The sequence below is a fragment of the Danio rerio genome, chromosome 3 (genome assembly GCF_049306965.1).
Source record: "Danio rerio strain Tuebingen ecotype United States chromosome 3, GRCz12tu, whole genome shotgun sequence".
Lineage (NCBI taxonomy): Eukaryota > Metazoa > Chordata > Actinopteri > Cypriniformes > Danionidae > Danio > Danio rerio.
This window is the reverse complement of record NC_133178.1, coordinates 28,012,737-28,039,628: the sequence shown is the minus strand read 5'-3', so window position 1 is coordinate 28,039,628 and position 26,892 is coordinate 28,012,737. Positions and strand designations below refer to the sequence as shown.

The 26,892-nt window shown below is 35.0% G+C and overlaps 1 protein-coding gene across 4 annotated transcripts in view; it reads right to left on the bottom strand.

Moving 5' to 3' along the window:
• The window catches only part of cacna1ia (calcium voltage-gated channel subunit alpha1 Ia), a 413,851-nt gene that overhangs the window by 86,178 nt on the left and 300,781 nt on the right, over nucleotides 1-26,892 (bottom strand). For all 4 annotated transcript variants that reach the window (XM_073944536.1, XM_073944538.1, XM_073944539.1 and 1 more), the window contains 6 exons: nucleotides 22,036-22,153; nucleotides 21,068-21,223; nucleotides 17,017-17,104; nucleotides 14,293-14,453; nucleotides 10,946-11,422; nucleotides 3,501-3,601 (listed from right to left, as the gene is read on the bottom strand). In XM_073944536.1, coding sequence (XP_073800637.1) covers nucleotides 3,501-3,601; nucleotides 10,946-11,422; nucleotides 14,293-14,453; nucleotides 17,017-17,104; nucleotides 21,068-21,223; nucleotides 22,036-22,153 — 1,101 coding nt within the window. The remainder of the gene's footprint in view (nucleotides 1-3,500; nucleotides 3,602-10,945; nucleotides 11,423-14,292; nucleotides 14,454-17,016; nucleotides 17,105-21,067; nucleotides 21,224-22,035; nucleotides 22,154-26,892) is intronic.

The following is a 26,892-nucleotide window of genomic DNA, read 5'->3' as shown; positions in this document are numbered from 1 at the left end:
GATGCTGGGTTTTATTGCTGGTGGGGCTCTGCCAGTTCTCTACAGCAGCTGCCTTCAGTTCTTGCTTGTTCTTGGGGCATTTTCCCTTTAATTTTGTTTTTAGCAAGTAAAATGCAAGCTCAATCTAATTCAGGTTAGGGGATTGACTTGGTCATTGCATAAGTTCAGAAGCATTTGGCTTAATATGAGCGAAAAATATTGCTTGAAACACATCAGAATTCATCCTGCTGCTTTTGTTAGCAGTCACATCATCAAAAAATACAAAAGAACCAGTTTCATTGACAGTCATACATGCCCATGCCATGACACTACTACCACCATGCTTCACTGCTTAGGATCACAAGTAGTTCCTTTCCTTCTCCATACTCTTCTCTTTCCATCACTCTGGTACAAGTTGATCTTGGTCTCATCTGTCCATAGAACGTTGTTCCAGCACTGTAAAGGCTTTTTTAGAACTCTAATCTAGCCTTTCTGTTTTTGAGGCTCAACAATGAGTGAATAACACACATCTTGCCGTGGAACAGCTGAGAAGCCAATTATCCAATTACTCTTGGAACCTTAACAAGTGAGAGGCACATTTGCAAACTGTTGTAATTCATACATCGTTCACCTGATTCGGATGTACATACCCTCAAATTAAAGCTGACAGTTTGCATTTTAAATTAATTGTGTTGGTGTATAGAGCCAAAAATGTTAGAATTGTGTCGATGTCAATATTTATGGACCTAACTTTATATAACACACATATGTCAATACAATCTTTTATTTTGGATGTGATTAGTCGTGATTAATCTTTGCCTAGCACGAATTACAAATTTAAGTAATTGATATAATATAATATAATATAATATAATATAATATAATATAATATAATATTTCAGTCTTCAATATCTTCAGTTTCAAATGATTGTTTAACACTCTATCATATTCAACATATTTATTATAATAAATAGTCGACTCTGCAATAGTGTTTATTTTGCTTTCAGCAGAAGCTTATTTAAATCTTTTTAAACACAATTAATGACACGTTTTTATTAATAAAATGTTCCTTTTCTAAATTAAACTATAAATTCAGAGTAAAAAAAAAAAATCTTATAGCCCCTAAACTTGTAAACTAACTCAGTACATCACCATCACTTTTTTCTCTCATCCCACAAAACTTGTCACAGTGCATTTTGGCAGCTCAGAGTCAGAAACAGTCAAACATCTCAATTTTCCCTCAGCAACACAAACTTTCACAGGACATATACAGACCAGACAGTTTGTAAAAAAGCAGACTGACAGGCAGAGGGTGGGAATAATCGGCTCCTATCTCACTGACAGCGATCAATATCCTAATCAAGCCACCCTCTAAAGAGCTGGCAGCCCATCAGTGCTATTGATCAGACAGGCAGAGCAGAAGAACCGCAGGAGAGAAGCCGAGCTGTGCAGGCATCTTCCCCTCTGTGTTATTCAGAGATCAAATCAGCTGCACTATAGGAAACTGCCTGTGACACAAGCTTGCCTTTATCTGCTTAATTCCAACCTGTTCTTGGGCACGGAGCAACTGATAATCTGTTTAGCTTAATAATGAGGTGAGGCTCAACAAAAAACGACTTCCAGCTAGACTCTTAAATTTTACTGCTTACACTGACAACATCTGACTCTTCCCTGACTGGGATTTTTTTAAATTGCAAAGGCATGGGTGTGGTCTGAGGCTGTCTGTAACAACAATATTATTGACTTAATAAATCGCCCAAAATATGGCCACAAAAAGATTTTAAGCTATAAAAATAAGACACTGGGTTTATAAGGCTGTCTGCAGCAACAATAAGATTGAAATAATATTCCCTAAAATTGAAACAAACAAAACAAAACAAAAGATTTTATGCTGTATTTCAGAAACTGAAAAAACAAAGCAAACAAAAAAAATATTCACATTCATTCTCATGCTGTTAAATCAAAACGAAACAAAATGAAAAAATGAAAAACTAATAACTAGTAATTGACAAAACAAACCAAATATAAAAAACTAAATCACATGTTTGTTCTCATGTTACGTTCACAACAGATGTGGATGAAGCATCAAGCTAGAATTATTTACATTTTAAGTCAATGCAAAGACATGAATAGACATCCTGCGTCATGAATGATGCGATTAGCATGAATGAAGTGGCACGAATTGCTCGAATTGGAAAATCTAAACTTCAGCGGACATTCACGCCGCATTAACCAAACATGAGCTTGTTCTTGTAGGAATTCAGCTATTCTCTCAATAAAATCCATGTTAGCCATTTAGCACGAAAGCTAGAGTCACCGGGCAGACAGAAGGCCTTCTCATGACACGAATCCATGTCTAGTGTGAAGTAGAGCTAAACGATTTTGGCTAAAATGAGATTTTTTTTTTGCTTAAAATCAAGATTACAATTTTCTCACGATTCTGTAGATGTGCTTTCGGTTTCATTTTCACTGCTAAGTGCTGTTCATCATCCCACGCGTCTCCCAAACGATCACTCTGAGCCACAAACTGACTGTTGTTTACAACTTTATTACCTGTTATTCACAGCCTATGCAAGTTCTTATCACTAAAGTAGACTTCATTCACAAGCGCGCGACTACCCTTTCTGTGGTAACAGCTCATGGTCAGCTCACGTCACATGTGATTTTGCGGCCGCGAATACATCATTACATAAAGACAGAAATTACATTTTTGGGTGAATTATACCTTATAAATACAGTATTTTAACACCATTTGGAGGTGTCCACATTATTGAGCAATGTATGTAAAACAACAAGAAGATTTGTGCGGCCGCCTTTGCTTCTTTGTAGAAATGCTGAATTAAGATCGTCTAGAGAGTCGAATCAAGATTGCGATCTTTTTTTAAATTAATTGTGCAGCTCTATTGTGAAGTTATTTGGATGTGTGAAAGAAGCGAATGAACGAAGCAAGCTAAATTTAAATTGTCATGCGTCTATTTAAGCGCGAATAGCATGATTTATTTACGTGTTCAACATCTGGTGTGAACACAGCACCATGCTGTTAAAACTAAATGTAAGGAATTAGAGCAAAATCAAAATAAAACAAAACAAAACATAGAAAACAGAAAAAAACTTTAAAAAATAAATACACAATACTTTTTTTTATTTATATACTACATAACTAGTTTTTTTTATAAATAATGATTCATTGAGAATGCATAGTACTTTGGCTTGTCAAAATAAAACAAAATAAAATATAAATGTTATACAAGTGTAAAATGATTATTACGTTCATATACTGTAGGCTCACTTAATAAGTCAATCTTTACAAACAACTGTGAAATGGTGGAATGGCATGCATTCATCTGTTTTTTTCTCAATTACAAAATAAGCAGAGAACAGATGTATAGTGCATAATATCTAAAACTACCTATATAAATTGTGTGCGAACAAGACCAGGTAAATCAGCTTCCCTCAGCTCTCATAAAGAGCTTTTTAAGACTGTTATATATTCACAGAAATCAGACAGTGAAAGCACTGACTTGTTTTGAGGAGAGAAGAGGAAGACAGACCAGTCTTCCCTGGTCTCACACCAGTCCGGTCTGTACACCTCCATCATCTTCTGGATCCGGAAACACAGACTCTGCCGAGAGAAAAAGATGCATTTAGCATATGATCTTTTGCCAACAGTGATGACTGAGATGAATTCTCCACAATCCAAGGTGGAAGAACATTCTTGGAAACACATTTGATACTGTAGTTGAAGCAGTTATAAAACGCAGCTATCCAATGTTTCAGGTCCCATGGAGCCGCAGTGTTACTCTTAATTGCTTACAAAACAAGAGAATCTGGCTTTAAAAACAAGAGTCTGGCTTTAAATTAAAAACTAAAATCCTACTGCCATCTGTTAGCGTTCTTCCTCAACAGATAATAATTGGGTGATTTTAATTGTGTAGTTCATTGTATGAACAATTGGCGGTGTGTCAGGATTATTTACATTGTGTGGACAAGCTTTTTTACAGGCGTAAAGCCTTTCCAGAATCCTCAGATAACTCATTAGTGAAAAATAAAATTTATTTAAAATACAACTCTAATCTAGGGCAGCATGGTGGCGCAGTGGGTAGCACAATCACCTCACAGCAAGAAGGTCGCTGGTTCAAGCCCCAGCTAGTTCAGTTGCCATTTCTGTGTGCAGTTTGCATGTTCTTCACATGATTGTGTGGGTTTCCTCCGGGTGCTCTGGTTTCCCCCACAGTCCAAAGACATGCAGCAAGCTAAATTGTTCGTACTGTGTGTATGTGAATGAGCGTGTATGGGTGTTTCCTAGTGATGGGTTGCAGCTGGAAGGGTATTCACTGCGTTAAAAACATGTGCTTGATAAGTTGTTGGGTCATTACGCTGTGGTGACCCCTGATTAATAAAAGGGACTAAGCCGAAAAGAAAATAAATGAAAACAACTCTAATCTTCATTAAAACCAAATGTGTTAACCTTTTAATTCATTTCTTACAGATGACAACAAAACTTTGAATAAAAAATAAAAAAGAATAAAAAATTTTATTAAATAAATAAATTATACATATAAAAACAAGCAAAACTGCTAAAGTCATACTGTATATTTATATATTATTTAAATATTAGGGTTTGTATAATTTTACATGTTTAAGAAAGAAGTCGTTCAAAAAAATATCGTTCAAAAAAACTAAACAATACAATAAAATAATGCATCTGTGTGTGTGTTGGGGGCATAGTATTTTTTTATTTGAAATATTATTTCAAATAAAATTTTTATTTAAATATATGTATTTTTAAAATTTAGTCATTTCTACTATGGCAGTCATTGCTTCTTCATATTCATTTAATTCTTCAGAAATAATTTTAATATGCTTATTTGAAGTTTAAGAAATATTTACAACTGTACTGATTAATATTTTTACTACTGTAATAACTCCAATTGTACAATGTCAAAAATAACAGAATTTATATAAAATAAAAAAATATTTGGAAAATTAAGTTTTAAAAAATATATATATTTTTTTAAATATACAGTTGAGCTCAGAATTTTTCGCCCCCCTAAATTATTATCCCTGTTTACTTTTTCCCCCAATCTCTGTTTAACAGATGGGACATGTTTTTCAACACATTTCTAAACATAATAATTTTAATAACTCATTTCTAATAACTGATTATTTTATCTTGGCCCTGATGACAGTAAGTAATATTTTTACTTGATATTTTTCAAGACACTTCTGTACAGCTTAAAGTGACATTTAAAGGCTTAACTAGGTTAATTATGTTAACTAGGCAGTATTGTATAATGATAGTTTGTTCTGTAGACTATCAGAAATAATTAACTTAAAGGGACTAATAATTTTGACCTTATTTATTTTTTTTTTTTATTAAAAACTGCTTTTATTGTAGCTGAAATAAAACAAGTCAGGCTTTCTCCAGAAGAAACAATATTATCAGACATTTTGAAAATGTCCTTGCTTTTTTCATTTTTAAACTGAATAGATTTAATAACTCATATGTTTTGTCTTTGCCATACTGACAATACATAATATTTCACTAGTTATTTTGCAACATACTAGTATTAGTATTATAAGTCTTAACTAAGTTATTAGCTTAACAAGAGGGTTGGGGTAATTAGGCAAATTAATGCTTAACAGTGGTTTGTTCTGAAGAAAATGAAAAAAAAATATATATAATGTATTTACAAATATAACATAATAATAATATAATATAAAAATAAAATATAATATGTAAGGGAGCAAATAAAATTGACCTTATAATTGTCTTTAAAATTTTTAAAACTGCATTTCCTGCAGTCGAATTAAACTTTTTCCAGAAGAAACGATATTATAGGAAATACTGTGAAAATGTTCTTGATCTGTTAAACATGACCTGGGAAATTTTTGAAAAATAATAAAAAAAAAATCACAGGAGAGCTAATCATTTTGACTGTATATAAAAAAGGTAATGCAAATGAACTTCATTTGAAAGGCAGATCAACATTTAATTTGGTATTAAAATGGAAATATTTTCCCCTTCACAGTACTGAGGTCCCGTTTCAAATTTCCTTTGAATTATGGTTCAAACCTCATATTTAAATATGGTGTGAAGGCACATCATTCCAGGATTAATGCTGATGACCCCAAACATAACTGGCTGTCATGAGCAATTGCAACTCGCCAGTTTAAATGTGAATGAGATTTGAGAGCTCCAGCAAAGTGACGATTAGTAAATAAGGAACATTTTGATCTATTACTCTCCAAAAGCTATAATATTGATCATGTTTAAAGCTCTGAATATGACACATTACTTTATGAGGCTTTTTTGAAGCTTCACAACACTCTCACTATCACTTTCATTGGAATGATAAAAACAACAACAATATGACAAACAACAACATTAAACAATCTCTCTTTGTGTTCAAGGGACGAAAGACAGTTAATGCGTTTGAAACATAATAACGATAAGTAAATAATGAAAGATTGTGTAAACTATTGTTACCCATCCCCATTTTTATGTATAGGCTTACTGAATTTTAAACTATGGGTTGCACTTCTAAATCAAAAGAACTTCCATTCAAAATAACTGAAGCAATTTATTTCAATTTATAAGGTTGCTGTACACATACACATAGTGAAAACTGAGTGTGACGTACAGAGGTACACTTTATGCTTTACATTTATTCGCCATGAAACTAATAGTTTGGTAAAACTTTACAATAAGATTGCATTAGTTCCTGTTGGTTACAAACATAAACAAAGAACAGAAAATACATTTATTACAGTACTGTATTTCTACAGAATAGTTAAAGTCAGTGTTGGGTAATTTACTTAAAACATTAATAGATTACAAATTACTGACTACTACTGGATTTGTATTGTGAATTGTAATCTGATCACATTACTAATTACTTAATGTAAAAAGCAATCAGATTAGTAATTAAAGGGTCACGAAACACCAAAACACATTTTTTGAGCTGTTGACAGTCGTATATGTGTCCCACACTGCTAAAAACACTATTAAGACACCTATATTTTAAAAAGTGTAAATTGGTTGTTTTTGCGTTATTTCAAGCAAATTCGTACTTCCTGTTTGAAACTAATTTTTGAAGCTGCGTCACGGTCATGACATAATAGCCTGTATTCCAGCCTGCAGACTGGGCGTCTGTGCCAGAGTGAGTCTTATTACGTCTTACAGTGTGATGCATTAATGCATGAGTAAGGCTTGGTTCAAACCAATCAGCGCGCTCTATTGTGCAACTTCATTAATATTCATTACTGTGTTTACACGACAAAGACGCCACGTTGTGTTGGCAAAACAAGCGTGAAGTGTTGCTTTTATAGTTTGCTGCCGTTAAGTTTCATTTTCTTTTTCTCTCGGTGAGAGCTCAGACTCACGTGTGGATAAACAGTGTACGCGACGCTCGACAACAATAACTTACGTGTCTAAGGAGGATTATTGTTTACCTGAGAGCTGTTCTCATCTGCAAACGCTGAGATCTGGATTCGCTTGTAGTATTCTCTTCATAAAGACGCGGCTCTAGTTGCTGGTGATTGTCCTGTCTCTACAGATTTGGTATGTGAGCAACCAGTGCTCTTTGTTTATTCAGTTTGTTCGTATCAAACTAAGTTAACTATTGCACCGTAACATGTTAGGACCACAACCAAACTTTAACCTCGTGTAGGGTTTTTAACCGCATTTTGTGACCGGAATAACACACGCGGCTTTCTGACGCTACCTGCCGTGTGCATCTAAGTTTCCGGGAAATGCTGAGGTTTTTTTTTCTCTCATTCGCCGTGCGATATTAAACATTGCATGAAAAATACACGCTTAGAGCAGCTCCTCGAATCAAATATCTCGTTTGTCGCGAGGGGCATGAATGAATTCCCTGAATGAAAGAGCCAAACTGCAGTTAAAGTCCACCATTTAATAATTTGGCAAATAATTCCACTACAGATGTCCATGTAGGTTAAACACCATCACTTTCTCCTGTGTGTGAGTATTTTGACTGAAACTCGCGCGTGCCCAAATAGACACTCCCACACCCTCCCACTTTAGTTCCTCCGACACTCCCCCCTAAACAGAGCTGGACACGCCCACTTTTCTGACTTTTTCCAAAGTAGAGGTGTGAAAACACCCTGCTGGTTTCATGGCCCTTTAAATTACTTTGAAGTTACTTTTACTTAATAAACTGTACCTCTTTCAGTAATTTAATATTCACTCAAAAATAGTACAATGGGTTGATCACAGCAGCTTGACATATTCAAAAGAGGTTTGCCCAAAACTTAACATTCTCTCACCAGTCACTTATTCCACCTGTTTGTAGAAGAAGACTTGAAGAAAACCGGATACCTGTAACCATTGACATTCATAGTGTGCAAATGCTCTGCAGTGTTTGGGTGTTCTGTGTTTGTCTGAGGTAATTAGTCTACAGAAATGTGTATATTCAATACAAAGCATAAAGCTGATGGGTCAGTTGTTGTTGCATGACTCACAGGTTTTCAACTGGTGCGCCTGGAAATTGCGAGTATGCATTCAGCGCAAGCCGCGCACCTCCAGAGGAAATAGTGAACTTGCATGAGCAAAAGACGCGATATGTGAACCGCCCCTTAAGCATTTATGCTTCTCTTTACATTCAGGAGACACCTTCACGCCCGATCCTGCACAAAAATCCAGCTTAGGCTGTTTAGCTGCTGTGTTTTTAGGCACCGGTGTCCTCCTTGGAGACAGGTACTGTCATAGAGCTGCTTTCTATTCAAATGCTTGAACAAGTTGCTGGTTAAGTTAAAAGCAGTCGAAAGAACTTTAGAGACTGGATGTAGACTGCATTTCACAGCAATATTTTTGTTTTTATGAAAACAAAGTAATGTCTGTATTTCCAATCGAAGAAGCAGCCACTCTCGTCAGTAACCATTTCATCTTATGTTCTCCAGCAATTTAAAAGCACATGCTTATTTACTGACGTTGCAGTGGAAAATGTTATTTAAAAGAAGCAGTTTTTTTCTTCTAAAAACTATATTTGTAAGGTAAGTAATGCAATTACATTGACTTTAGTAACTGGGATTAAATTACACAAATTTTAAACGGAATTTGTTACATTACTGCGCTCCCCAAAAACGTAATAAGAATACAGAAACACATTAATGTGGAATCCCCAACTCTGGTTAAAGTTAGTTAATGAATGTTAACTTTAGTTGGTTTACTGTTAGTTCTTGTGAACAAGCACAACTTTGTATTTAATAACGCATTAGTAAATGTTGAACTATGATTAATAAATGCTCAACAAGTATTGTTCATTCTTAGATCATGTTAGTGAATACATGTACTAATGAAACCTTACTGTATTTTTAAAGGTTCACAAAACCCGAGTACTTTTTTGAGGTTTTAACAGATTTGTGTGTTGAGAATCATTTTGAGCGACGTAGCGCCAAACTGCAAGTGCAAAGATGGCCTGTCAGTTTCTCATTATTATTCATAGCGGAGTTTTCTTATCCTATGAAAAGAGCCTGCTTTTTAATTATTCATGACTGCGCGTGCTTTCCGAAGGCAAGGCAGACCTGCCAGAGCCAAGCTGTGAGACATGGACCCACACAGTATTTAGCTGTTCATGAAAGGTCGTATGTGTTTGTTTCCATGATCCATGTGATTTGTTGCATGTTTTTCCTCTCGATGCTGTCAGGGCCAACTAAGCTGTTTGTGTGCAGCAAGCATTTTTGTCGGGAGAATTGTACGAGAATTGGAGAATGGCAGACGTTGTCTTTTCTCAGTGGAGTTCGTTCACATTTAGACACATCACCCTGCTGCTGTGTTCGCCTAAATCCTATAGACTACCAGCAGGGCTAATGGTTATAATAGACAGGGCAAGAGACCTGCTGCACTGAGTCTGCATTCAGACCTGGGGGTTGAGGGAAAAGTTTTCATTTATAGAGTTTATATGAACACAATTATCTTCATAATGATAGAAATTGTGGTTATCTGTATATGAAATTACGAATAACAAATGTAGCAGGGCATTAAAATATTGTTTATTTGTTTGCATTTTAATTTTGTAAACTATAAAATCATGAGTCTCCTCACTGCAAAAAATGCTTTTCTTGCTTAGATTCTTTGTCTTGTTTCTAGTCTAAATATCTAACATTTTTTATATCAAGAAGCATTTTCTAGACAAGCAAAACATATTGCCTTGTTTTAGGAAATAATATGCCAATATTAAGTCAGTTTATCCTTAAAACAAGCACAATAATCTACCAATGGGGTAAGCAAAATAATCTTGTTTTTTCTTTTGACATAAGATTATTTTGCTTACCCCATTGGCAGATTATTCTGCTTGTTTTAAGGATAAACTGACTTAATATTGGCATAATATTTCTCAAAACAAGGCAATATCTTTTGCTTGTTTATAAAATTCTTCTCGATTTAGGAACTTTTAGATATTTGGACTAGAAACAAGACAAAAAATCTAAGTAAGAAAAGCATTTTTTGCAGTGCTCACGGCGTGTGTCTCATTTTGTGAGCTAACTGACAACAGTTGTTTGCTCCCCTCCTTCTCTCCTGCTGGCCACGCCCACTCCTGCCTTTTGCTCGAGGAGCTCCACGCCCACTATGATGCATCTTTTGAAAACATTCTGAGGTAGACCTGAACCGAAAAGTGGGGGGTGTCATGACCCTTTAAGTGTAACCCATAATTTTAAATGAAATTATGCTTGGCGTTTTAATGTGAAAGCAATATTTAACATGTCTGTAAAATTAATGGGAAATGAGTCTGAAGTTTCTGGGGTTATTCATGGCCTGCTAAAACTAATTTGTTAATTAACGTGTACTTTTAAGATGATTGTACCCCCCAGTAAAAAAAAAAAAAAAAAAAACACTTAACTGAGTTTTTAACCATTGAACAAAAGTTACTTTCATAATTTACATATAGCAACATGAGATGCAGGAATAAGTTGGATATAAGAAGAATGTTCACAGGTAACTTACATAGTCTAGCTCATCCTCTAGATCCTCCCTGTCCTTGCGTGTGTTGACCTGAGGGTAGACTTCATTAATGATTTGTGGTTGAACTGATGGCGTTTTCCCATTACAGTCCTGATGCTCTCCAACGCTTCCCAGACCCCCAGAGAAGCTCTTCTTGCGCTGGCGGGGGTGCAGAGGAGGCAGGGGTGGTCCTGGCACCTGTAGAAGCTCTGGGAGCTCCAGAGACAGAGCCCTGCGTTCCCTGCGTGGGGGAAAGTGTCTGGGGAGCAGAGGCGGATGGAGAGGCGGAGGTGGAGGAGACAGCAGGGATTCCTGCTCGGCGGGATGACAGTGAGGGCTACGGACTCGTAAACTGCCTCCACCCCCCATCCCCAGACATCTGGAGGACCGTCCCAAGCTGTTCCAACTCGACCTGCGGCTCCATATTCCTGGCCGTGCGGGGCGTCCCCAATTGTGGTAAAGAGATGCTCGTCCTGGACACTAATGCACAGAATGCAAATTGTGAGTCAATAAATAAAGCTGAACTTAAGTACACAGCAATGTGTTTTATCATGCCTAATTCAATGTTATGTGCTAGTCTGAAACTTTTATATTGCTTACGAATAAAATAAAACTAAATTATTTATTAAATTAAAATGAATTATTGTACATTTATTTGTGTGATGGCAATTAATATATAGTTGGGTTGTTACTTAGAAAAAAAAAACTTATTTTAAATTAAATTCTTAATCCAATTGTCACTCATTTTCCTCACTATCTTTTAATTTCTCTCTCCACTCATTTTCTAAAGAGATGAGTTCTGTTAAACTGTACAATTTTAGGGAACATCACCAAACTTACTTCAAAAAATGAGCTTGTGAAACCCTTTTGTTGGAAGTAATCATTATGGTGATTAGTGTTTCCTTATCGTATCAACCAATTAGAAGATTACTGTAATTTGTTTCAGCTAAAGTTCGAGTTTTTCCAAAAGTATAACTTAACTTTGGTGCAAACTTTAACACTTATTTTACTCTAAATAAATATTTATAAAAAATAAATAAATAAATAAATTACATTCACAAAGTAACAATACTGTTTACTAGATACCATTATGTATTTATTAATTTGTTTTAGTTACTTTACTTTGGTACAAGATCAAAGTATAGTATAATCTTGAAAAAGAAAATAATGTAATTTTTTACTGCTAATTTATAAATGTTCCGCAAATGTATAGTTTTGTCTTGGTAGAAACTAAAACTGTAATTTAATATTAACCAAAATATTTATTCTCCCTATTGCATATACTATCACAAGAATGGCATTATTTTCATGGTAAATAAATATAAAGCATAGAGAAAGAAAGAAGTGATATCCACTTAAAGGTAAAATATTATTTTATAGAGACCACAAACTGATAGTTCAACTTATTTATTTATGGAATTAAAACTTCACATTTGAATCAAGTAATGGCAGATGCCAAGCGCTTCTTGATGAGAAATGCCATGGTCAAATGACAAAAAACTGCGGGATTAAAGTAAAAATACTACTTTGAGAACTACAGGTTATAAAAATGTCATTTGAATGAAAGACATGGTAGTTTAACTTTTCTTTTCAGTGCAATGGTGGTATAAGAAATTACAGCTATTTAATTTAGCCACTTCAAATTGTACCACTAATGACAATAAACCTCCGACAACAGTAAAATATTAAACCTCACATTATATTTACTTTTTTAAAACATTTTATTTCAAATGGCTTTTTATAAGACAATTTTATTGCCTATTTCTTTATTACAATATTTTTGAAAACTAAGACTGCAAATAAAACGTTGAAAAGGCAGAAAAATATCAAGAAAAAGTTTAATTTGTTCAGGCCACAATACACTGAGTCACCACATTTAACAGTTTCAGCTGTAGAAAATAGAGGTTTTAAGTAGTCCATACTACTGTAAGTCAAGTACATTCTAATTAAAAGAAGAGCTTCACTAAATACTATTTATATGTAAAACAACATACTATTTTTGTTTTACGTGGAATTCAGAGGCAATCAAACAGCATTTTTAATGTTATCTAACTGTGATTTACAGTCTAATTAGCATCAAATATCCACAATTTTATATTCCATTTGTGGGTTGGTACTACACTACCTGACAAAGGTCTTGTCGTCTATCCAAGTTTTAGAAACAACAAATAATAACTTGACTCATAGTTGATCATTTGGTATCAGAAGTGGCTTATATGAAAGGTGAAAGGCAAAGGCCTCTAGATTATGCCCATTTTATTTATTTATTTTTTTAAATAAAATGTAATCATGCCTTGATTTTTAATTATTTATTTACTGTATTATATAAAGTCATGCTGTAGTGGGAAAAGAATGAATATTGTCTATGACTCCCATAAGTCTTGGAGGACTGCATTCAAACATCTCTGCAATGACTCAAAAAACTGAATAAACTTAATATAAAAATTAAAGTTAAATAATTAATAAAGTTATTAATAATTAATAATTCATTAATTATTTTATTTTAAAATAAAATAATTAATAAACTACTTACTTCAGACATGCTCAATAATGTTCATGTCTGGGAACTGGGCTGGCTAATCCTGGAGCACCTTGACCTTCTTTTCTTTCAGAAACTTTGATGTGGAGGCTGAAGTATGAAGAGGAGTGCTATATTTTGCAGTATTTCTAAGGATTGGGATTAAGTTCAACAGATGATTTATCAGAAAAATCGAACTTCTGCAACTTTTCCAAATGATCAACAAGAAGTCAAGTTGTTATGTGTTGCTCTTAAAACCGCGACAAGACTTTAGTGTATGCAGTCCAGTAAATTTTCTCTATTTTTGGTATTCTGCAGCATCCTCCAGAGTCCAAAACATCCCACACAATGCAATTTCATATTGAGAGTTACCTGATTTACATAATTCCTTGTAAATCTATCTACAGTAAAACAACAGACAGCGCATACAAATAAACCATGTTTTCAACTCATTCTTAGCAAGTTCCCCCTCACCATAAAACCCTTGAAAAAAGCCAACCGCATCACAAAAGCCTGTTATTATTTAAACCATTGTAAAAAAATAATTATGTAGTTTATAAGTTGCTCTCAGCTCTTGGAGTGCCCGCTCAACGACCCTCTGCGCGAATGCTAATATAGTGCTAGCTAGACAAGTAGAGACGGCTCTAAGTGCTGAGTAAGTGTCTTATTAATGGTTCGCTAAATGCTAATACATGCAGAGCTGATGGATAATTATTGTGTTCTTTGTGCTTTTTAAAGAGGTTTTGGATTGCTGGAGTGGTATGATATAGCTTTGGTGAGTTAAACCCTGTAATGAATGGCAGGTTGATGGAAGCATGCACAATAGGCTCACCAGCGTGGTTTGCTCCAGGCTAGCCCTGCCCAGAGAGCTAACGCTGCTCTTGCGCGAACCCAGGGCAAAGCTCAGCCTTTCAGATGGGTAAAAGCCCCTAGCATTGGGTGCAGGTGCTAAATCCAGATGCCCGTTAGGGGTCAACGTGGAAATCTTGGGATCTGCACAAACACACATGCCAAGACTCATTAGATCACAAAAACATCCAAAGAATTCAAAGTCTGAGAAGCACTAGGAAGCTTATTGGGGAGGATGGTGACTTGAAAAACCATTTGTTTTGTGTTTGTGGTGGGGAATTAATGAGTGTGATTCACCAGGCCTATTAAAGTTTCAAGCTTCTGTGTTTTCTGGTATCTCTTAACCCCACTTTCATGCCAGGCGACACTAGTGGGAGCATGTAAGTTTGTCTTGTGTCTGTGGAGAGCTGTAGTGTGTGTATGCATTATTCATAACATCAAGTCTCGGACCACAAAGTGCCATGATTCTTTCTCTCTCTCTCACCAAATATTCACATGCATCATTCACAGTTGCTTGTTAAGAAAGTTTTAAACTAAATGTAAACACGAGGATGCTTCAGCCAAAAATGAAAATTCTGTCATCACTTGTTCCAAACCTGAGTTTCTTTCTTCTGTTAAACATTGAAGAAGATATTTTGAAGAAATCTGAAAACTTCTAACCACTGACTTACATAGTACTTGTTTTTCCTACAATGGAAGTCAATGGTTACAGGTTTTCAGCTTTCTTTAAAATATCTTCTTCAGTGTTCAACAGGCTAAAGATACTCATAAAGGTTTGGAATCCGTCAACCTGATTTTTACCAAGCAGAGGCGGATTTAACCAATTAGTGCGGTTAGCAGCGCCTTAGTGCCCAAGGAAATCTGCAGGCCCCCAATCAAAATAATAAATAAGTATAAATTATTTCCTTGGCACAAATTTTTAAAAATGTGTCAAAACAAGCTAAATATATCTGTATACATACACATTTTATTTAGCAAAAACGTTCTTATGAAACAATTGAATCAATTGAATCAATTATTTAGAACTATACACAGTATAGTAGTTTGTCCAGATTTAAGGTCCCAGATCATCAGATAACTATAGATAAAAGAAGAGTTGATCTCTTAATAAAACAATGTTTTTGTAAAAGCGGATCAATAAAACATATTAACACAAAGTTCTAAGCAAAAGAAAGCAGATGAAAAACATTCTGTGTGCAATAATTAAAGGATGATCACGTGTACATGTTTAACGTTAGGCCGAATAATAATTCGTTCAAAGAATGGTAAAAGCAAAAGCGGCAACAGCTGCTGCTTACTAAAAACCTGGAAATTTCTTGAAATCATCAGAACTGTGGATGCACAAGCATAGTTTTTTCCAGTCTATTTCAAAAAGAAACGATCGCACCAGTTGCGATTCCAGTCGCGGTTGTTTTGCACAAGGAAACAGGAACTTTTAAGCACTTGTGCGCATCACATCAGCTGTGCCTCGCTTACAACATCAGTGACTGAGGAACGCCTCCCAACGCGCACCTGATCATCTTCACATTCAGTATTTACCTGCTTTCTTTTGCTCTGGCAAACAGTTCTAAATGGTGCTGCTTCTTGGTTCTAAGATTTGCATGCATATTTACAAACCGTCTTAAACAAAAATTTTGATCTTTATGGACGAGACAGCTCTGGCAATTTAAAAATTATTTTCAACCAGCCAAAGTGGCTAGTGGGAGTGACTGTCTAACACGCCACTAAAACCAAAGGGTGTTAATGTCAAGCTCTGCCTATAAACTATATATAAAACATTGTTTCCTATAATATTTTGTATAAGACGCAAACAAATAAAATTTGAATGCAATTAAATATTATGTAATTTAAAATAAAATAGAACAGTGCAGTCCAGCAGTTAAATTTATATATAAAAATAGATATTTATTATTTTTAGTTGTAAAATAATTTTAAGAAAACTATTCATTTAAAATGTAGAGATTACATTAAGATGGAACATAGATAAGAGATTTGAGTGATATAAAAAACAGCTAAATAAATAAAAATTAAATAAAATCAGAAAGGGTGCATTTTAAGACTGCTGGTTTTGGTTGGAATTGGTTGGAATTGCTTAGGACCCCAAATTACTAAATCCGCCCCTGAGGACATGTTCCTGGATTAACATATATGTTGATACTAGAACAATGTTCCAATTAGCCAATCAGAATTAAGTGATATGTTTACCGATAATGTTAAGTTTAGGCTTACAGTTCTACATGCGTGTTATCCCACTATTATTCTCCTTTGATTTTGGGAATAATTTACAGTTATGGTTGGGTTTAAACTTGATTCTTTGAGGGTTGCAGCTCTGCAAAGATTTGCTCCAACCATAATCAAACACAGCTGATTCAACTAAACAAGGTGTTCAAGACTACTAGAGACTACTAAGCAGGTGTGAGTCAGAAGTGGTTGGAGCTAAACTCTGCAGAGCTGTGGCCCTCCAGCAATTGAGTTTAAGATCATTGGTTTAGGGGCAGGGAATAGGTATGGATTAGCCTACATTTTCAAACAAAAAATATGTTTATCAACATACAGCAGATGTTAATCCAGGATTTTATCGTACTTAGCACAATCTTGATGTGCTTTAGTTAGAACCACTTAAGAAAGACTAAACAGTGAGTGATTTGCCTTTTTTTTTCAACTATCTCCTTAAGAACACTTCTTAAGTATGTCTTCAATTCAGTACCTGACAGCTGGAGAGAGTCCTTTTTCTCGGTTTCTTCTAAATTACAAGATGATCTGTCATCATCCGAGTAGGAACGGTTAGCATCGCCCTGTCCCAGAGAGAAATAAATTAAAACATACAGTTAGAAAAGTCAAAACAGCACAGGTCAGTTTGAGTTATGAAGTAAATCCACGTCAAATTTGCATGCACATATTTCAATTTGCAAAGACAAGAACAAACTTCAGCTGGATTTGGTTGTCATTTCCCCTTTTAGTGCTTAATCCAGTTTTGTACAGAGTTCAGTTATTTATTTGTGTGACAATTATATTCAACACCTGAACTGAAACCTGAAAAGGCAGCTAGTGACAAACTCCTTTATATATAAAAAAAAAAAAAAAAGCTCTACAAAGTTGGCAATGATATGTTTAAATGTGTGTGTCTCTTTTGTATGAATTGAGCGACAATATACAGTTAGTGTATACATTTTGACTCGATTTTGTCAGATATTGCTAGGAAAAAAAAACATCAAAAAATTAAAAAGCCTACAGTCAAATTTAACCTAAACTCTTTATCTTATAAACAAATAAGCCACATTCCAAATTATCACAATCAGCACTTTATTACTTTACACTCTCAGAAAAAAAGGTACATGGTGGTACAAATAATGTTCCTTAACGAACAGTTTTGTGTCTATATAAAAGCTGTACCTTATAAAGTACAGAAAAGACCTATTATGAAACTGTACTGTACCTTTTATGGTACAAAAATGAAGGTACATAAGTGTTGGACAACTCCTGTATTACAATATTTATGAAAAAATAGTGAAAAGGTAAAGCGATTTATGAATAATTTCCATATTAAAACATGAATCGATAGTAAAAAGCTTATGGGTTTGTACCTTCTTTGGTACAACATTGTATCATTTTTTTCTGAGTGTATTAACTTCATTAAATAGACTGTTTAAGCACAAAAAAAAGGGGTAGTTAACTCAAAAATGAAAATTATGCCATTATTTGTTTACCCTTGACTTGTTTCAAACCAGGGGTGTCTTTCTGAAAACCATTGTTAGCCAACTAAGATCCCAAGTACCGTCATTACATATTACATATACATTACATATTACATATCATTACATAGTGTGTTGATTTGGCGTTTCCCAAGTCCAACGATCCAAGAAACATTTGCAAACTGCTTGACAAACTTGTGCGCCTGCAGCTACACTTCTAGAGCTGTAGTAAGAAGCATAGTTTCTGGTTGTGTTCTATTCCCAGTTATCCCTATATGATTCTGAGTTTGGGTTTTATCAGTGACCAGAAGATTGAAAAAAAAATGAAAATACAAATGAAAACAACAGACTAACAGGTCCTTCATTCACTGACGCTTTCTGCAAAATTTACCTCGTCTTTTTCTGATGGATCTGATGGTTTCTGATGTTTTTTTTTTGTTTGTTATTTTTTGTCTTTTTCTTTTAAAAAAAAGTGCATAAACACACTGTATAACTAGACACCATAACTAAAATGCCATTAGATCCCTTAGTGATTATCACTGCAACCTCATTACATCAGAAACTCTTACTAATCATTAATTCTCCTTCGGTTTAGTTCCTTGTTTGAGTCACAACAGCAGAATGAACCACCAACTATTGCGGTTTTGCACAGCGGATGCCCTTCTAGCAGCAAGCCAGCACTGGGAAACACCCATACAATCTCAGATTCAAGCACACCAATTATGTTTACCAAATTTACTTATACCACATGTTATTGAACTGTGGGTGAAATCGGAGCACCCGGAAAAAAATCCACGTGAACATGGGGAGAACATGCAAACTCCACACAGAAAACTGACCCAACCGGGAGTCAAACCAGCAACGTTCTTGCTGTGAGGCGACAGTTCTTGCCACTGAACCACTGTGCCGACTCCAAACTCTTTCTATATGCACCAATTCTTTCAAATAATTAAGTTCTTATCGGGTCTTGTTTGAAAAAAGCACTTAAAATAAAAGCTTTTTTTTTTTTAAATGTTTAAAACACGAGGCCACCAATAGAGACTGTTGTTACTCCACCCTGTTTAGAGCATTATTATGCTTGTTTAACATTATAACCAACGTGTTTCAAATGATGGATCTGCAACAAAGCAAGTAAAATTTTGGAAAACACTAAATCATTCTTTTTCTTTTTTGCATCATGCTATGGTGGTTCAGTCGTGAGTTACATTGTTGTTTGGGAAACACATCCCAGTTTGAGTAAGACTAAACATTGTAACCAAACCAGTAACCATCCATAGGAGGAAAAAGAAATACTAAGGAAGTCAGTAGTTACCAGTTTACGACAATCTTTACAATGTCATATTTTGTAAAAAAAAAAACAACAACAACAAAAACAACAACTCAAAGTTGACGGTGAGTAAATGATGACATAATTTACATTTTTGTGTGAACTATATTTTTAATAAACATCATTTACAATAAGCAGACTTGGCAACACTTCGCGAAGTAACCATCTAAACATTAATGAAACATTTGTAGTAAAAAAATGCAGACCATATGAAATCTTTGCTCACTGTAATATTAGTGTCATTGTTTTGTTCCATACATAACTAAACTCGACAAACAAAAAGACCACAGAATGAGACAGAATATCTCTTCTAACTAAATAACTAAACAGCCCTAAGCATTGTTTAATAGATATGTCAATCTCGTTGCCCTCCCTCTAAAAGTCAGACACATTTGCTCTAGTTCCCCACTCACCCAAACACAGTTTCTCAGATCTAGACCATTACCTGCAGGCCCATTTCTACAAGCTCCCCGGAGAGATGACCTACTCCTGCAGTCTGCATACCTGCCCACGGAGCCCTATTTATACAAGTCTGCACATCGAAAATATATTCACCGGCAAGAGCAACAAAAGCCCCTGGAAAAATGCCCTGGGACAGTGTTAGCGATTTGAGCTATGACATGTTCTTGCTGTCATTTTGTTGCCAAACATCAGCACCAATTAGCCCCTATTACAAAAATAGGCACAGCCAACAGTTGCATTTCATGATAACTTATTGAAGTTATCTCAGAAAATGTGAAAGTTTAATATTGAGCGGGTACACCCACAAGTCATTCAAAGTTCCCACTTTATGCCAAATATCAAATTTCTTGAATTCCCCTGATTTTCACTGACTCAATAGCTGAATTTCCATGGCCTCTAATGAATTGAGAAACCGCTGATGAATAACAATATTAAAATGGTCATAACTGCTGAACTGATAATATATTACTTTAAGTACTTTAAGGTTTTCTCTCTCATAATTGATAGCTCAATAGTAGTTTTATAAACTTTATATTCATACATCTACTTTATAATACCCAGTCTTTGAAGCAGTCATTCTCAAGCCAAAGCTTATAAATGGTATATTATGCCTGCATCTTAGTTAACAGAACTGCTAAATTTGGTGACTGCAGTTGATGAGCATAAAAAGGAATAAAAAAAAATCTAAAAAATTAACCCATACCCAAAAGCAGAAATACAACAGGATTCTGTGTAAAACAAAATTATTCTAATTTTTTAATATAATTTAAATATATAATTTATATATAATTAAGTTAACTAGGCATGTTAGCGTAATTAGGCATGTAAGCGTAATTAGGCAAGTTTTTGTATAATGCTGGTTTGTTTTGTAGACAATTAAAAAATATAAATATATACCTGTTGCTTAAAGGGGCTAATAATTTTAACCTTAAAATGGTTTTAAAATATTAAAAAACTGCTTTTATTCTAGCTGAAATAAAACAAAAAAGACTTTCTCCAGAAAAGAAAATATTACCAGACCTACTGTGAAAACTTCCTTGGTCTGTTAAACATCATTTGGGAAACATTTAAAAAAGGAAAAAAAAATTAAATGGCAGCAAATAATTCTTACTTCAACTGTATAATGTCTGAATTTCGGTGTCTGGAATAGATCTTTTAAATTTTCATGATATTCCAGAAATTCCATGGCCGGTGGGAACCCTTGTTATTGGCCCTGTTCTATTGCAGATTGTTTTGTGCAGCAGCAAAACACAGATGCCCCTAGGTGTGTACCTTACCTCAGCCTGAAATCCTTCAACCAAGATGGCCACAAGCAGATTGAATAGAACGTAGTTTCCAAAAGTCATGAGCGCGACGAAATACAGGGCTGCCAGAGGCGAGGTGGAGGCCATGCCGTTATACAAAACCATGTTCCAGTCCTCTTGAGTTAAGATCTGCACACACACACAAATAAGTTGTAATCAAATAAGAAATTACACTTAAATGAAAGCAAATGGGTTCAAGTCAACCCTTGGTCAATTCATGTCTGAAAATTAGGCCTTAATTCACAATTTGAACCCAATAAATGTTGGCATTGTTGACATCTTGTATCCAATCATTGTTTAAGAAATAAAAAAGTATGATCAAGGAACTGGAATCAAGGAATTGCTGTTGTATCATGCCACACTGAAATTATGCGATACCAAAAAATAGTCCCCATATAGGTAACAGTGCAGCATAATATCATCTTACCTGCTGTAGTTCCTTGATTAATATGCTGGAATGAGAGGATAGTTCCTACACATTTTGACTTAGAGTTTACAACTTTAAATACGAAAATTATCTAAATTCCTTTTAACATTTTAAATGAGATGCTAATGGTCTAATCTGATTCAATGATTGATGCTAAGCTAAGCTAAAAGTCCTCCCCCCAGAGCCGGAGTACAGCTGAATGGATTGAAAGATGGTAAAACTCAACAGTTTAACTCCAGGGGACATATAAAATAAGACTGTTTTAGTCTTACTTTAAGTTAAGTATCCCTTTATGAGAGTGTATATATAACAAGTTTTCTGTTACATTTTGCCCATTTTTTGTGTGTGTAGTATTGTGTAAATGTCTAGACATCTCAACTCTGTAGAGAAAATCCAGGTGTGTGTGTGTGCGTGTGATTAAAATTTGTTTTCACCCAACTCCCAGCTGGCCTGTGTTGGCATCACCTGCAGCAGTGCTTTTATAAGTGAGATGAGTTTTGAGAGCACTACGCACCTGAAACACTGTAACAATGGCCCAAAGCAGAGAGTCAAAGTTCTTCCTGTCAGGTACGGTGTCCCCAGCCTCTGTCTTCAGGCTGAACTTGCAGCCAAATATGTGCATTCCCAGAATACTGCAGAAGCAAAAAGAGAAAAAAAAAAAAACAATCTCTCAATGCTGCTCTCACGCTTAGATATTCTGATAGCGTATGTTTCCCATCGACCTCAACAGGATGTGAGATGAATGAGTCTGTCAGAGATGAGGAGCCTATAAAAATGATATCAGTGCTGTGTGGGGAGACATATGTCCTGGTTGGACAGAAGCCAGGGATGAGACCAGTCTTGCTGAAGAGACGCTTTACACAATTCAGAATGCAACACATAGCAGGAGATAAATGAGCCTGTTGTGATACTTAAAAAAAAAAAAAAAAACATAGCATCAGTGCTGGCGGTAACAAGTTACAAATGGGAGGCTTTACATAATCAGATTCCTATTTCCAGTAATTCATAAAATAACTTTATTTTTTTAAGATAATATCAGAACTATCACCAAGTTAAAACTCTTTTTGGGGCAGTGCGAGCTCTTTAAGCGACCATTGGAAAGGACTTGTCATCATTTTCTCACCTCTGACTTGTTCAAATGCAGTTTAAGTTTTTTGCTCTGATGAAAAAGATTTTTTGAAGGATGCTGTAAAATGGTAACCCTTGACTTAGACTAGGTTTCTCCTAACATGCATGTCAATGGTTAACGTCTTTCAACATTTTTCAAAATATCTAACTTTGTCTTCAAAAGGAAATAAAAAAAACTTAAACTTGTTTGGAACATGTTAAGGGTCATTAAATGATGACTAAATTTTTATTTTGGGGTGAACTATCATGAAACATTGTAGTATGAGAGTATGATGGGTCTTTGTACAATAATTCTAGTCTATTGGCTGCACCCTGTGACAAGAAATGTATAGTTCTTGAACATATACAGTTAAATTAAGAATTATTAGCACCCCTGAATTATGAGTCCCTCTACCCCCCCCCCCCCCTTAATTTCTGTTTAATGTAGAGAAGATTTTTTTCAACACATTTCTAAACATAATAGTTTTATTAACTCATTTTGAATAACTGATTTATTTTATCTTTGCCATGATGACAGTAATTAATATTTTACAATATTCTCAAGACACTTCTATGGGGAACAGGCTATATTTTTTTCTGACAAATTGTTATAAATAAAATTCAAACAATTTATACTTTGGGGCTGCTATGAGATCATTAAATTAAGCTTTTTTTCTTTTATTTATTTATTTTTTTCATCGCATTGCCTAAAGAAAAATTTGTTGGCGCAGTAGGTAGTGCTGTTGCCTCACAGCAAGAAGGTCGCTGGTTCGAGCCTCAGCTGGGTCAGTTGGCGTTTCTGTGTGGAGTTTATCCTCTGGGTGCTCCGGTTTCCCCCACAGTCCAAAGACATGTGGTACATGTGAAATGAGTAGACTAAGATTGTCCGTAGTGTATGAGTGTGGACGAGTGTGTATGGATGTTTCCCAGAGATAGGTTGTGGCTGGAAGGGCATGCGCTGCATAAAACATGTGCTGGATAAGTTGGTAGCTCATTCCGTCGTGGCGACCCTGGATTAATAAAGGGACTAAGTAGAAAAGAAAATGAATGAATGAATGATTTTCTTTTATTTTGTATTTTTCAAACACAGAAAAATATGCCGTAGACAATAAGCATTATAGCCAAGTGCATAGATATAAATGTAATAACCAATATACAGGTTGTTAAATAATAGTATTAATTATAGTGCAAGCAATAACAATAGTTTCAATACAAAAGGAAAAACTGAAGTGTAATGACAAGGACATACTAAAACAAATAAAATTAATAAGGTAAAATAAATTAATATATATACAAATACACATACACACATAAATACATATACATAAAACACATTTCCAAATCAAAAAAGCAATAAATCAAATCTGTATTTACTGTAGGGTTATTTTTATTTTTTAAATATGCCATTAAATTATTCTTGCTCTAAATTTGCTTCAAAGGATTTGTTTAGTATTTACTGTTAATCTAAAATATAATGTGTTAGTTGCCTACTGTAAATCAGTGTAAAATATGTTTTTGTTTTTTAACTGTCTGCTCAAACAGACAGTCAAACTTGAGAAGAAAATAAAACAAGAAAGTGTATTAATTAGTCTCTATTGCAAATATAGTCATAGCTAACAGATACTTTTCATGATAACTTATTCAAATTAACCCAATAAGTGTGAAAGTTAAGTGAAAGTGTGAAAGTGTGAAAGAGCAGGTACATTAACAAGCTATTCAGGGTTCTCACTTTCCAATACAATTCCCTTACTTTCCCTTAAAACAGTCTGCTGCTGTGCTTATCTATTAATAATATGACATTAAAATTATGTTTTAAATCATAACAATATTACAATGGCCATCGTTTGAACTGCCAATTTAAAAACAACAAATGATTATTTATTACTTTGTTTCAAGAGTTCACACTTAGATATTGCTTGATGCTATTAGCAGGTTTGGCATGCTGTCCTGGGAGAAAACCCTGAGCTTAGAGATAATTTATCCCAGGGCTCTCGCCTGGTCAATTAGCATGTAAGGGAGTCCGTGATCAGGTAGGTCTGGAGAGCTCCCCCTGATAAAGGAAGAAAAGGAGGAGATGGGGTGGAAGGGGGGATTCTTTCAAACTGAAGATAAGGCAGTAGGGCGAAATCAGTCTATGTATTGCAGGCTTGGATCAATCTGGGGTGTGTCCCAAACATAATGTAAAACGCTCATAATGATGCTCTGAACGGGGTGGAGTAACAACTTCTTTAGAGGAAAAACCCCATAATTTCTTTGTGCAAATTGTATTGTTTTACACGCACATACATTTAAAATAAATTCCAGTATTAGTTTTGGTAAAAACATGCACTCATTTTCCATATTAATTGAAATATATTTAAAGAGCACATGTTAAAGCCTATGTTTCCTTTACAAATACTATTGAGAATATTACATATTCTATTCTCAAACACAAAATCACTTACAAAAGCTAAGATGTATTCTAATATCATATATGAATCATATAAAGAAATAAATAATAAGGTTATTCATTGAGAAATAAAACATAATATTTATTAGCAAATTAAAAAAATCCTAAATTAATAATATTAATGGTGATGACAATGACGATTATTTGTATTATTATTATTTGTTATAATAATAATAATTATTATTATTATTATTATTATTATTGTTATTAAGTAGGATATTATTTATTTTTTAACTTTTGTAAAGTCTACTTTTACAATTTGACACATGCAAATCACTGCAGAAATGTTCTAACCAACAGGCCCATGTCATAAACACTACTGACACTTGACAAATAACCTGCTATCAATTAAAAGCATTAAAGTATGCTTTTTGTTTTCACAAGCTTTGGAGACATAACGAAAATTCCAGTTTTAAATAATAGGTCACCTATGGCTTTCGTCATGAGCTGTGTTCAAAATGACATCAATGTTTTCAAAGTGCACTGTGAAGGGAGCGCAATTGTAAACATGAAGATTGCTTAAAAAAAAAAAACTTAACTGTAAAAATACTTTGAATTACACCCACGAGTGATGACTTAAAATAATTCCAAGTTTAAATGTTAGAATGTTCTAAATAAATAGTTGGGATAACTGGGAATAGAACAAAGCCAGGAACTATGCTTCTAACTACAGCTCCAGAGGTGTAGTTGCCAGCATGCAAGTTTTTCGATGAAGTTTGTAAATGTTCGTTGGAACGACAGATTTAGAAAACGCCAAATCAACGAACTAGGTTTGTAATGACGAAACTTGCAATGTGAGTTGGCTAATAATGATTTTCGGAAACACAGCCCTGATTGGATTATTGCTGACTACGGATGGTAGACAAAAATTAGTTTATAAAACTAAAATAACTAAAAAGTTCTTTTTTTATAAATATGAAAAAACAACAACATTCAACAGCAGCATCCCATAAAACCCCTGACAAACTAGAGTGAAACAAACTCATTTGCGTTTAACAGTCCTCGATGCAGCAGAGCGATGATGAAGCTGATTAATAATTGGCACAACTATAGCTTCCAGTCTGTGATGCTGATTCATCCTCTGCGTTTCCTCCAACCATACGTCATCCCAGACATCTGCTAACAGTTACCATAGCCTGTTGACTGTACCCGCAGGCTGGGGACAAACTCTATCCATTTAAGAGACATAAATCAGGGCATTGTTTTCAGATGAGGGGTTATAAATTGAGATGCTTGGTGGGGGTGGGGAGGGGATACGCTGAAAGCTGAACGTGAGTGGGAAAAGACGGATCGGCAGGATTGGTTCATGCACTCTATCCTGCAGCAGCCTCCATCTGTCTCTGCACTCTGCTGGAATTGCAGCGCTGCAGGGGGAAGCGGGTGAGTCAGTGGGCACCAGGGGCCTGAGTGTTATTGTTCTGCTCTCCATCAATCTCACTCTGATCCTTATGGGGCTGTCAGTGGCTGCTGAAGCTGAGGTGTGCTGTGAGGAGCCTGTGCTGCTGAGACGCTGGGCCGCGGAGAGCCAGAGTGATCCAGCTGCTGTCAGGTGTGACTTTTATAAACCCTAGGCTTGTGCTGGGTGATAAAGCGTGGGGCATTTATTATAAATGAGTGAGAGCTTGGATATGGATTGATACTGTGGATGGATTTACACTGCAAAGTTTATTGCACAAATCATATTTTGCTGATCATATTCGATTTTTTGTGCCATTTACATTCGACTAAAATACGACTGGCTGGAGATTAAAGTGCTTACTTTAATCTTCGCAAATATTAAAGAATAAGATCAGTGATTCTGTTGGCTATCAATTT